General features: G+C 44.4%; 1 protein-coding gene and 3 non-coding genes across 4 annotated transcripts; 1 reads left to right on the top strand and 3 right to left on the bottom strand.

The window, feature by feature from the left end:
• The first annotated feature begins 1 nt into the window (after nt 1).
• LOC122137791 lies at nt 2-5637 on the top strand. Its single transcript, XM_042726728.1, has 4 exons — nt 2-229; nt 359-528; nt 733-899; nt 5332-5637. The coding sequence occupies exons 1-4, from the start codon at nt 57-59 to the stop codon at nt 5635-5637; spliced, it is 816 nt and encodes a 271-aa protein (XP_042582662.1). The 5' UTR covers nt 2-56.
• Nucleotides 5638-7865: 2228 nt separating this feature from the next.
• Nucleotides 7866-8029, bottom strand: LOC122138084. Its single transcript, XR_006155296.1, has one exon. It is a non-coding gene; the product is annotated as a U1 spliceosomal RNA (small nuclear RNA).
• Nucleotides 8030-10104: 2075 nt separating this feature from the next.
• Nucleotides 10105-10297, bottom strand: LOC122138088. The gene has a single exon (XR_006155300.1). It is a non-coding gene; the product is annotated as a U2 spliceosomal RNA (small nuclear RNA).
• An 850-nt stretch (nt 10298-11147) lies between these two features.
• LOC122138083 lies at nt 11148-11311 on the bottom strand. The gene has a single exon (XR_006155295.1). It is a non-coding gene; the product is annotated as a U1 spliceosomal RNA (small nuclear RNA).
• Nucleotides 11312-13525: the final 2214 nt, after the last annotated feature.

Genomic DNA, 13525 nt, shown 5'->3' with positions numbered 1-13525 from the left:
AGAAGGCCTTTCTCTACTGTTGTGGGTATTCGAAAACTGTCAGGCAGATCTGCCACATGTCTGGCTGGTACTCCATGCTGACAGAAGTCCTGGCATGCAACGCTTGCAGAAAGGCTGCAAAGGAGTCAGAGGAACACTCCATCGGTCGGTTCCTCTCATGGGATGCGTGCATCCTTAACCAGCTCAGTCCAGCTCACAGAGCAGTGTTCCCAGCTGTCTTGACATTACGGTGAGTTCTCTGCATAATTTCACAATGATTTGATTTCTGATAGATTCTGAAAAAAAAAAAAAAAAAAAAAAAAAAAAAAAAAAAAAATCTAAGATTTACAGGCATCCAAACATTGTGGTTTAATTTTAGGCGTGGCATGGACAAGCAGGTTATCCGCCTGATGAGGGATCGCACCGAGGGCAACACCATGGCCAAGGTGTGGAGGCAGGTCCTGGAGAGTCACTGCGAGGAGTACCTGCAAAGAAAGGACTTGTACACCACCCTCCTCAGCCAGTACAAAAAACCTGGGAAGATCACACGTAAGTTAAGAGTTCATTGTTTTCTTGAGCGTTTTGGCAAACGCTAAGTCGCATGTGACTGCAGATTTCCATCTGACTTCAGCACAGCAGAAGACGTCATTGTAATAGGAACAAATCTCCCCTCCATCCACTCTCTAAGGTTTTTTTGTTTTTCAGCACCAATAATGAAGTCTGCGTCTGTGTGTCTGTTTTCTTTGCTTTTAGGGAACATTTGCCAACAATTCCAGCTACCACCAGCGAGGAGAGAGCTGCCATGTCCGAAGCTGTTGAGAAAGGCCTTTCTCATTGCAGAGGCAGAAAACATCGAGGACTACCGCACACAGATTATGTCTTCTTTTGGCAAAGTCCTAAAGTACGACTCCACCAAAAAGGTAAATTAAACACAGTCTTACAAATGCTTGCAGACAAACAAAGTCTTATTGAAAACATACAGGATTATTGTCCATTTTTTCATCATGGGGAATTTCAGTCATTAATAAATAGTAGTAATAACTATTATGGTAAATTAAATATAATATTTTTGTTTGATATTGACAGCCGATTGGAGATATATTACGTGTTACATAGCATGTATTTTTTGGACCAGTTTTAAAGTTTTATTACACTTTTGGTCCTGAAATATACCTTTCTGTGCTGGGATCAGAATAATCCAGTTTTTTGGGATCAAAAGTATCCAAATCTTAGGAAAACATTTTGAGCAACACAAATCGAGGATTTAATCCAGATCAAAACCAAGATTTAATCCATTTACATTTAATCATTTAGCAGACGCTTTTATCCAAAGCGACTTACAAATGAGAACAGTAGAAACAATCAGATCAACGAGAGAACAACAACGGTATACAAGTGCTATGACAAGTCTCAGTTAGTCTAGTACAGAACACGTAGCCAGGGGTTTTTTTTTTTTTTTTTTGAATATGATAGACAAGAAAAAGAAAAGGTAAGTACTAGTATTAGTTGGTTAAGTGCAGGCAAAAAAGATGAGTCTTAAGATGTTTTTTAAAAATGAGTAAAGACTCAGCTGTTCGAATTGAGTTCGGGAGGTCATTCCACCAGCTGTGCGCAGTCCAAGGAAAAAGTCCGTGAGAGTGATTTTGAACCTCTTTGGGATGGCACCACAAGACGTCGTTCACTTGCAGAGCGCAAACTTCTGGAGGGCGCATAAGACTGAACTAGTGAGTTTAGGTATGTTGGCGCCGTGCCAGTGGTCGTCTTGTAGGCAAGCATCAGTACCTTGAATTTGATGCGAGCGGCTACTGGTAGCCAGTGTAACCTGATGAGGAGAGGAGTCACATGAGCTGTTTTTTGGCTCATTGAAGACAACCCTCGCTGCTGCATTCTGGATCAGTTGTAGAGGCTTGATAGTACATGCAGGAAGGCCCGCCAGAAGAGCATTACAATAGTCCAGTCTGGAGAGAACAAGAGCTTGGACAAGAAGTTGGGTGGCTTGCTCTGACAGGAAGGGTCTAATCTTCCTAATGTTGTATAAGGCAGATCTGCAGGACCGGGTCGTTGTAGCAATATGGTCTGTGAAGCTTAACTGATGATCCATCACAACTCCTAGGTTTCTGGCTGTCCTGGAAGGAGTTATGGTTGACGAACCCAGCTGTATAGAGAAGTTGTGATGAAACGATGGGTTAGCTGGAACCACCAGCAGTTCAGTCTTAGTAAGGTTGAGCTGAAGGTGATGGTCATTCATCCAGCTAGAAATGTCACTCAGACAGGCTGAAATGCGAGCAACTACCGTCGGGTCATCTGGTTGGAATGAGAAGTAGAGTTGAGTGTCATCAGCATAGCAGTGATAGGAAAAGCCATGCTTCTGAATGACAGATCCTAATGACGTCATGTAGATGGAGAAGAGAAGCGGTCCAAGTACTGAGCCTTGAGGAACCCCAGTAGCAAGTTGTTGTGACTTAGAAACTTCACCCCTCCAAGACACCATGAAGGATCTATCAGAAAGGTAGGAGTTAAGCCACTGGAGAGCGGTTCCAGAGATGCCCCATCTTTCTGAGGGTGGACAGGAGAATCTGGTGATTAACAGTGTCAAAAGCAGCAGACAAGTCCAGCAAAATGAGAACTGAGGATTTTGAAGCTGCTCTTGCCAGTCGCAGGGCTTCAGTAACCGAGAGCAGGGCAGTCTCAGTTGAGTGGCCACTTTTGAAGCCAGATTGGTTGCTGTCCAGGAGGTTGTTCTGTACAAGAAACATAGAGAGCTGGTTGAACACAGCTCGTTCGAGTGTCTTTGCAATGAATGGAAGAACGGGATACCGGTCTGTAGTTTTCTAGAAGTGCTGGATTTAGAGATGGTTTCTTCAGCAGTGGGCTTACCCGAGCCTGCTTAAATGCTGAGGGAAATGTTCCAGAGTGAAGAGAGGAGTTGATAATGTGAGTAAGTGAAGGTATGACTGAAGAAGAAATCACTTGAAGGAGGTGAGTGGGTATCGGATCCAGTGGGCAAGTAGTAGGATGACTGGACAGGATAAGTTTGGAAACGTCCGTCTCTGAGAGTGGAGAGAAGGAGGAGAACGAGTGAGCATTAGTCGTTGTGAAGTTATCCTCAGTCTGCGGTGTGGAGAATTGGTCACTGATGGTTCTTGTCTTATTCGTGAAGAAAACTGCAAAGTCATCAGCTGTAAGAGTCGATTGAGGAGGAGGTGGAGGCGGATTAAGAAGAGAAGAGAAGGTTTTGAAGTGTGTCCGAGCGTCACAACAGTTGTTAATCTTGTCGTGGTAATATGATGCTTTAGCAGTGAAGACGTTTGCAGAGAAGGAAGAGAGGAGAGACTGATACACACTGAGGTCGGTAGAGTTTCTTGATTTAAGCCATTTCCTCTCTGCAGCCCTGAGTTTAGAGCGATGTTCACGGAGTACATCGGACAGCCAAGGGGCAGATGGGGTGGTGCGTGCTGGTCTAGACGACAGTGGGCAAAAGTTGAAGAGGTCAGAGTGGAACAAAAAGTGTCCGTAGCACTGTTCGTGTCCAGAGCTGAAAAGTGCGAGAGTGAAGGAAGTGAGGATGCAACCACAGAGGACAGGCGAGATGGAGAGAGTGAGCTTAGGTTCCGTCGAAAGGTGACCCGCGTTGGAGCGTGTGCCGCTTCAGGTGTAAGTGCTAGATTAGCAGTAATGAGGAAGTGGTCTGAGGTGTGCAGTGGAGTAACTAAAGTGTTGTCCACTGAGCAACAGCGCGTGTAGATGAGGTCCAGTTGGTTGCCCGATTTGTGAGTCGCTGTAGTAGAGACTCGCTTGAGATCAAATGATCAAATGAGGCGAGCAGAGTGTTGAAGTCAGCAGCCTGGGGTTTATCTAGGTGGATGTTGAAGTCGCCAAGCAGTACCAGAGGAGTACCATCTTCAGGATAGTTTGATAGCAGCACGTCCAACTCCTCCAAGAAGTTTCCCAATTGACCTGGGGGACGATAAATGACCACAAAGTGGATTTTAAAAGGGTGGGTTACAGTAACAGCATGTGGTTCAAATGAAACGTTACCTGTAGGTGGTGGTTGAAGATCAAATTTTCCAATCTTTCGATATAAGGAGACCAGTACCTCCACCCCTCCCAGTCGTACGAGGGGTGTGGGAAACAAGTGAAATGAGAGGAGAGGGCTGCGGATTTATCATTCAACCCAGGTTTGATCCAGGTCTCAGTCAGTGCCATGAGGCTGAGACCAGAATGAGTAGCAATAGAAGAAATAAAGTCTGCTTTGTTAACAGCGGACTGGCAGTTCCAGAGACCAAGTGGAATAGAGAGCGTTGGAGTAGAGGTCAGAGGGACAGGCCTTAGATTTGTCAGGCAGGCCTTCCTTCGACGTACATAGCGTGCTCTCCGAGTGTTAGTAGTGATAGTAGAGATCTGAAAGCACATAGTGACTACAAGTGACTAGAATAAGTATTTGAGGACGAGCTGTACAAAAATTGAAGGGGAGAAAAGCAATACTCAAGTGCCCTGTCGGTGTCCTTGCTCGGTGGAGTCGCGCAGGTAGAGTCGATGGTCTTTACACTCCTCGGTCTTCACACCAGGAGACTTCACACGAGGGCTGCCGCGACCGCTGCCGCGGTGTCACCTACCACTTATATATTTGCCTGATTACCTGTGATTGAAGTCAGCTAATCACGCCTCCCTATTTAGCAGACCGAAACTGTCCAGTCCCGCGATAGGCAAACGCAAAACCAAACGCCACAATTCACACGTATTTACCAGGGTAAGACACACAGTAATTAAAGCAAAGTTTCCCTAGCAACGATGATCACGCAGTAGTCTAATGACAAAACGAGGCAAAAACACTTACAAACTGCTGTCCTTCTCTGTCGCTCAACTGTTTCTTCTGACAAGAGCGTAAAGAACAGCTCTTTAAGTACTTTTTACCGGCTTACTGGCTTTTGTCACGCCTCCCTATTTAGCAGACCGAAACTGTCCAGTCCGCGCGATAGGCAAACGCAAAACCAAACGCCACAATTCACACGTATTTACCAGGGTAAGACACACAGTAATTAAAGCAAAGTTTCCCTAGCAACGATGATCACGCAGTAGTCTAATGACAAAACGAGGCAAAAACACTTACAAACTGCTGGGTACCAACACGTAATCCTGATCTAATCCGAATTCAGAATCTTTTTTTTTTCTTTTCAGCAATCCATTTTCAAGATTTGTTCCACTCTGATGGAAAAAATCCAATCAGATTACTTTTGAACAACTGGCCCCTGACTAAACTAATAAGCCAACACTGTGAAAAAAAAAATGATGAACGAACGAAAAATGATAACAAATGTTTGAACCTCTTTGCTTTTTATTATTCGTTACCAGATCTGCAAGAAACTTTCCGGGGATGGAAAGGGCACGGCGGAATGGTGCACCAACGTGGCCAACGAGCTGGGCCAGATCCTCACGTCAGTCCTGACTTGTGAGGAGTCGCTGGACAAAATGCGGCCGATGGCTGAAGGCCTCATGGAGAGGTACAGGAGAGCTGACGAGGCACCTCCCGAGCTCATGTACGTGGATCGCGGCTGCTGTCGCATCCACGGCGTGTCTTCTGTGGAGCAGCTCTTCAGCGAGTGGACCGACAGGGGTATGCTGGTACGGCTCGATCTTTCATTGGATCCATCGATTTGATGCGGCCCTACGGACGGATCACCATCCAAAGTATGCCCTGTTTAAGTCCGCCCTATCCGCTGCGGTCTTCGCCTACAACAAGGACGATGTGGCTCTCCTGGTACAGGCGATACGTGCCGGTCACCCAACGAGCTATGCTTCCCTGACGGACAGCCAGATCATCGAACTGCATGTCAGCAAGTCAGACCTCAGCCATCATGTCAGGAGGATCACAATTGGTGCCCAGGAAACCTGTGCACATGTCCAGAGTGCCATTGACATCTTGAAGGGAGCAGCTGGGATGGATGAGAACCAGGTGCATCTGTTCAAGGACGCTGCGGCCATCGACCACGTTTGGGAGAACCAACAGAAGCACCTCGAATGCATCCAGGATCCGCCGGGGAGAAACATGTACACCATCACAAAGTATGTGACCCGTAACGGTGTGCGTCTTCCATGATACAGCACAGTGAGAGGGAGCAACAGCCTGGAAGGCTTTCATTCTTTTCTGCCCAACATGATCCCTGGGCCCCACTGTGCTGCTGTCCCCTACCAGGTGTATCTCCTGGCTGGCATTACACGCTGGAACTCTGACAGGGAGTCAGCAAGCGTCAAAGGCCAAAAAGGGAGAAAACACATGTAGTACGTGTCTCCTCTGAAACATCGGCTGAATCAAAGGTGTCAGGAACTGTTTGGGGAGGTCGAGGAGACAAACTACAGGCCTCCAGTTCCTGCTGATAATGAGCGGATAGGTTTGGAGTATCTGTTCTCTCAGTCATCAGAGACTTTCAGTGCTCCTGACCAATACGCTCAGACCAGAGAGACACTTCGAGTGGATGAGGATGAAGATGATGAGGTCTCTGTTGCCACGGCAGAGGAGGAAGAGGAGGAGGATGTGGGATACAACTCCGACAGTGAGGGTGAACGTCTGACTCCTCTGAGAAACAGTCTGTGCCTCACTGACCAGGTAGCGGCTGCAGAGTTTGATCCCTGTGTGGAGGATGTGTGTGGTCCGAATCATCTCCCTGGGTACCAACACGTAGAGGATCTGTGCAAAGTCCTTGTTGAGATCGCCTTGGAGGAGGGAAAGCTTGCGATGAGTGACTCGATCAGACAGAGGGTCATCAGTGCCTGGAACAACCTTGACCTCCACGATCGCAGCATCCAGCAGTTCGACAGCCTTTACTCGGCACGCTGGGGCAATGCTCTGTTCGGCCGAACAAGTGGAGATCCGTCTGAGGCATCTTTGGTGCAAAAGCTGAAGTTCAGCAAGCGTTACTCGGCCGCCCACTTGGTTGACTCCAGAAAGAACCGTCTGATGTACTGCCTTATTAAACAGCTGTGGCTTCATCCTGGTTCTGGAGGAAAGGCTCAAGGGTCGCCACTGAAGCATCACATCACCAAAATGTACCAGCGTGTGCAGCAGAGGGTGACTGTGGATGACGCTGAACTCAGCAAACTCGGCATTCCAATCCTAAAAATAAATTCAAAATGCGTTAGTGAGTTCATCAGGAGGCAGGAGGCCTTGTCAGCCACAAATGTGACGGATCAAGGTCTGGCTGTCCTCCGTCGTCATCAGAGTGTTTCTAGCACCAGCCAGCCCCCAGCTATCGAGCTCCCTGACGAAAGACCACACACCAGCCGACCTACAGTGCAGTATCAGGCCACTGCATCTTTGGCAGGGACCAGAAAGCTTAAACCCAGACTCCCACATCTCTTATCTCTGCCCCCCCGCTCCTCCCACTCCGCTGTTACCTGCACCAGTCCAGACCATGCGCACGTCCACGCCAACTCAGCTGATGGGTGCGCCCCTAACAGGACCTCCCGCCATTTCCCTGCCGCAGGCATCCATTCCTCCACCATCAAGATCTCTGTTCTACAAGAGAAAGAAAGCAGAGCGCAGTGGCATGGGACATCCAGCCCCTGTAAAAGTGTACATCTGTGCAATGTGTGGCCAACCCACTCAAGCACACAAAAAGTACCGAAAAAAGAGCTACTGCGAAAGTTCTAAATCATCCACGTCCAAAGACGTGGCCAAAGACATTACTTTGTTTCCTTAAGCCTAATAAAGATTTGACTCAGTGCGGAAATTATAGACCTTTGTCTCTTCTAAACTATGATGTGAAACTATTTGCCAAAGTTTTGGCCTCTCATTTAGATTCACTCATGACTAAATTGGTGGTCCTTTTATAATAGTAATAATTCATTATAAACTGTGTACATAAGAGCTCTATTTTTAACCAGAAAATCAGGGGAGAGCGCGAACGCAGTCCCCCACTACCAGAAATTATGCAGTCGAGATTCCCACATTTGGGGAATTCGCAGGGGTCAGCACAACCGGAGTGCAATGGCTGAGCCTCGCCCTGGGTGAACCACCTTCTTGATCATGGTATCTCCACTGCCAGGTAAGTATGAGTTCTACACTCACCCTGAAGGGGGAGCACTTAAGGGAACTATATTTTCAGTGATGATGAGACGTTACTTCACTTTATAGGTTTCATCATCATGATCTAAACTCCTAATCTACTCTTAACTCTAGATCTTGTTGAACCACTGGTCCTTAAGTTTTAACAGTAGTACAAAGACTACAGTGATCACTGACAACTACATTCAGACAGTTGGGCCCTCTGATGAAAGGCTGCTCTCTGCAGAGCAAATGGGTGGAGCTTACGTGTAGTGTAGCTTCCCCTCGCTAGACGTCCAGCGAGGAGCAGCAAATATAGAGCCTCGATACAGTTCAAAATGGTGCATATGGGTGGAGGTAATATCCACCCACACCCTCACCCTAGCCCCTTTCACACTGCGATTCCTCTAAAATACACGGGTAATGTGTCCTGGCAATTGTTCCCGGGTCTCTAGATTTTGCCCCTTTCACACGGCCAGTGATTACCTGGAATATGTGTGTGCTTTCACACACAACCCGTAAAGGTCCCGTGAAGACACGTGATATCAGGATGTGACGTGTAATGTACGAGTCAAAAACGCTAGGAACGTTAACTTACACTGAAGCTGGCGAACGATCTCAGCTTCAGCACGGATTAGTGAGGAACTAACTGATCTCTGCTTCGTTACAGTTTGCACATATTTGTTTAGTCGCGAACGTTGATCTGCCTTCAAAACACGCTAAAAGAGTCGCGCGATAGCGTGCGTCATCACTACGACACACCCTTTACAGCATTGGTTCTGGCTTTTGTTCACACAGCGCTCGTTCCGGGACTGAACCCGGCAATGTTACTAGGTCCCCAACCCGGGGTCAATCCCGGAATCAATCCCGGGACATGTTTGTGTCCACACAGAAGGCAATTTTCCGAGTCCAACGTGCAGTGTGAAAGATGATTTCATTAAGACTGTACTGGGTACTGAAGCATTTCTTAATTTTTTTTCTGTAAGGGTAGTGATTGTTTATGCGTATCTTCAGTCAGATGCATTTACATTGTGACTCTGCCTCAGATGCAATCAACAAAAACCTCTAACAACTAAAATTAGCCCATTAGATCAGCATGAGGTCCATGGGAGAGGTCCTATCAGGTCATCATGAGGTGTATTGGCTCTCCACGGGGTGTTATTGTATTGTTTATAGCGCATTTTTTACCTGGTATAAAGTTCTAGTCTCACAGACAGTACACTGGGTTAAGATTGTTTGAAGGAAAATATATGCTAAAATCACTGCTGAAGAACTGCTACCTTTAATATATTCTTCTCCCCATAAGAACTTTGGTCAAGCTTACTTATTTTATGCATTAAAGAAATCTAGTACATTAGCGAGCCACCCAAACTATTGCTCAGCCAAATACAGTAAAATCTAACAGTGGTTTATCAGAAATAAAAAATGTTTTGTTAGTTTGTTTAAACTACCTGGTACCCAAACTGAACAATTAAAATTGAGTAAACCACTGTTACAGGTGTTTAATTTTTAATAGCCATAAATGTTAAAAAACAAACAAACAAACAAACAAACAAACAAAAAGGGTTTTGCTCACAAAATGGAGTAATCACAGCACCTACCAGCAGCAGTAGCCCCTCACTGCAGAACACAAGATCCAGGGGGCGTGGTTGGATCCTCATCTGGGGGGTGGAGATGGGAAGGTTTAGGGGTGGAGATGGGTAGGTTAAGGGGTGGCGGCGGGTGGGTTTAGGGATCAGGGGGTGGAGACGGGTAGGTTTAGGAATATGTAAGGTGGGAGGAGATGGATCTGGTGTTCTGCAGTGAGGACCATCTCGCCAGCAGGAGCAAACTAGACTAACCAGAAATTTTTTACCCGTTGCTTTTGTGCACACATACACTCAGACAAAATGTTTATGAATGAATAATCCCTATTTTCTTGCCTGCTGACAAACATATAAAGATGAAAAATAATTAAATAATTAAATAAATAGTGGCCAGCATCACTACTTCAACAATTTTTCACTCAACCAACTAAAATAAAAACTATTTCTTTACACATTTATTACTATCACACTTTTTTAAATTCTTTTGTTAACCATTTTAGGGGGTGCACCGTTTTCCCGGAGATACTGCAATACCGGGTCGATGCGTGGAGTGGACGGAGCAAGCCCCTATTCCATCTCCTTTTTCCAAAAATCAATTTAATATATGGTGCCCGGGTAGGGCACGTATCAGATATTAAACTGATAAGAACAGATACTACACTTGATCTTAGCCAAAAGGCCGAGAAGCGATGCCCACAAATGGTCAACAGCAGGAACCACATTCTTTGATACAGCAAATATGATGATGGTAAGATTTTTAGTTATTTTTTTTCCTCTAATAGTTCTTGTTCAGAATGCAACTGTTAGCATAGCTCAGGTAAGGTAAGGCTTAAAGGGTCATGAAACCCCCCTTACTTGAGCACCAGTCGTTCACACCTTAGACTTGATAAAGGTTCAAGAAATGGGCGGACAAAGCCATGATAAAATGGGAGGGTAAAGGGTGGGATGAGGGGAGGAGACAGTATGAGTGGGGAGGGGTCAAAACATAACTCAAAAGTCCTACAATCACACTCACTACAGACACTAAAGAACAATGAGCGGAGATAAAGACAGAAGAATTGGGGCACACTGCATTTTAAAAATATGACCATATATCATCAAAGTAAGAACCTTAACAAACAATATTTACAGCTATCATGAACAAATGAAGCAAGTTCAGTGTTTCCCACAGGATTTTGTGAGACTGTGGTGGGTGGACCTTGATTTATCTAGCAGGGTCTGGAACAAAATTTTGTAGATTTTAAAGTTAAATTTATCTATCTAAAACTAACTTCTTGACACTGATCGATCTGCAAGTCCAGTCAAACACACCTCTTTACTCTCTTTTGTGTCACGTGATTGAGTGTAATCGCAGCCCTGTGACTGAAAAATCATGTTTTTTCATATCGCGACATCGCAAATGCAATGAATCGTTCAGCCCTTATCCACTGTATTATCACAATCAAACATAATAATCCACAACTTGTTCACACACATGATAAATTTGTTATAAACTAGTAATAATTCCTTATACATTACAATTCTATTTTTAACCAGAAAATCAGGGGAGAGCGCGAACGCAGTCCCCCACTACCAGAAATTATGCAGTCGAGATTCCCACATTTGGGGAATTCGCAGGGGTCAGCACAACCGGAGTGCAATGGCTGAGCCTCGCCCTGGGTGAACCACCTTCTTGATCATGGTATCTCCCCTGCCAGGTAAGTATGAATTCTACACTCACCCTGAAGGGGGAGCACTTAAGGGAACTATATTTTCAGTGATGATGAGACGTTACTTCACTTCATATGGTTCATCATCACAATCTTAACTCTCAACTCTAAACTCTAGATCTTGTTGAACCACTGGTCCTTAAGTTTTAACAGTAGTACAAAGACTACAGTGATAATTGACAACTACATTCAGACAGTTGGGCCTTCTGATGAAAGGCTGCTCACTGCAGAGCAAATGGGTGGAGCTTACGTGTAGCTCCCCCTAGCTAGACGTCTAGCGAGGAGGAGCTACACGTAAACTCCACCCATTTGCTCTGCAGTGAGCAGCCTTTCATCAGATCAGGGTTCCCACTCTTTCATGAACACCAGATTCAAGGACTTTCAAGGACTTTTTAAAGTACCATTTTATTAAATAAAGCACCTTTGAAATTCACACCCCCAGCACATAACTTCATGAAAGTCCTTACTGTTCTTACCATTTCACTTACACTTAGTATTTACATAAAGAAATGTCAGAGTAATAATGATGTTTTGAATGTGTAGGTTTTATAAATTTCAACCGTTTTAGACAGTCGTGTTTTAAAGGACTTGAAATCCATTAAATTCAACACTGCTAATATTCAAATGCAGTTTCTGAAATATTGATAAAAAATGCATTACACTGGTTTTTGCTGTAGTTCTTGTACAAAATGTAAGAGTTTTTAAATTAAGAATGTCTCAATTTTTTATTTAATAAAAAGCTGCTAAATGTTGTGATAACATTAAAATTATTTTGTAAATCTCTTTTTATTGTAAATCCCATTGAATTTGCACTTTCCCAGCACTGAGACTGATAGCCTAATTAGCACTGCTTCTCCATAGGTTAATGCGCTAGACTTTGGGATTGGGTTCCCGCGGGACGCAAATCTCCGGTTAGGGTAAAACCCCCGCTACCGCGAGATATGCCTATTTAAATACCCCGCATATTGATAGCGGCTCACTGATGTGCGAAAATTATATGCCATATACTGGAGCAGCACACACATTGCAGGAACGCGGGAGGTAGGGTACAACGGGGCTAAAGGAACACCTTAAGGAAAACTGTGCTATTCACTGCGCCTAAAATATGTTATATTTCAAAATAATACATACAAAATAATAAATACAAAAATATATTTGTATTGACTATTAACGGAGCAACTGATTTTGTGTGAAAATAAACAATTCAAGTTATTTGTTTTGTTTAAAAATCCTATAAATGTATGAGGTGGCAAGAGGGGCCTTTTACCCAACACGGGGGAAGAGGCGCCCCAGCACGGGGTAAAAGGCCCACAGAGGACCATAGATACAATACCTTAAGCTAAAATAATGTTGTTGTTTTTTTTGTTTGTTTTTTTTTTAATAATGTTTAAGTTAATACTTCAAAACATTCACTTTCGCAGAGTTTGTACTATTTTCTGCACATTTTGAAAAATATAAATTATTTTTTATTCAGTCTGCATATAGGCGTTGTGAGGCATATCGCCGAAAATAACTTAAATTACACTTTCAGTTTTTTAATCGTACAGGTAAGAGCAATACATCAATAGAATCTGTAAAGGGTCTACTTTTATTTGTATACACACATAATAAGAAAACTTTGGGCATTTATAAAATAAAGAAAACAAACAGAGTGCGCTGTCTGCAGCCTTTATCTGCGTGATCTTCATTTAGAAATACGTTATTAAAATGAACTGAAACTTAACAAATACTCTACAAAGAGATATGAGAGATATTTCTATAGAAATCTTGACATGTCTACTTTTAAACTAAGCAAGTCTTATCGACAACAAATATTAAGTAATAAAGTAATCCATATGAAACCAACGCAATGTCCAGTCTTTTACGTCTCCCTTCACTAACTCTATGCGACCACGCCCAATACTGATGCGCGGGTCGGGGTTTTTTCTCAAACCCGCGGGTCCCGCTTTTATGAAATTATTTGGCCCGCCCCAACCCATCCCCGCAAATAAAGTAACATTTCCTTACCCGCCCCAACCCGACCCGCAGGTTATGAGGCAGCCTATTATGATTCAGCTATCAAACTGCCCAGCTATTTCACTTCAGCACCGCATTTCTCACACACACACACACACACGAGGATTAGCACATGTAGCCGGTGAAGTCTGTACATCGTCTGCAGATATAAGGTTTTTCATTGCACTTTAACAAGTAATCTGAACGGCCTATAT

Source organism: Cyprinus carpio, chromosome B7, assembly GCF_018340385.1.
Source record: "Cyprinus carpio isolate SPL01 chromosome B7, ASM1834038v1, whole genome shotgun sequence".
Classification (NCBI taxonomy): domain Eukaryota; kingdom Metazoa; phylum Chordata; class Actinopteri; order Cypriniformes; family Cyprinidae; genus Cyprinus; species Cyprinus carpio.
Note: the sequence above shows the minus strand (reverse complement) of the source record. Positions and strands in the feature narration are given on the sequence as shown.

Excerpts from the sequence above, each read along its gene's own strand:
- LOC122137791 (XM_042726728.1), top strand. The coding sequence starts at position 57 with ATGTCTGGCTGGTACTCCATGCTGACAGAAGTCCTGGCATGCAACGCT. Across the intron at positions 230-358 it reads CCAGCTGTCTTGACATTACG|GCGTGGCATGGACAAGCAGG; the intron begins GTGAGTTCTCTG and ends GTTTAATTTTAG. Across the intron at positions 529-732 it reads AAAACCTGGGAAGATCACAC|GGAACATTTGCCAACAATTC; the intron begins GTAAGTTAAGAG and ends CTTTGCTTTTAG.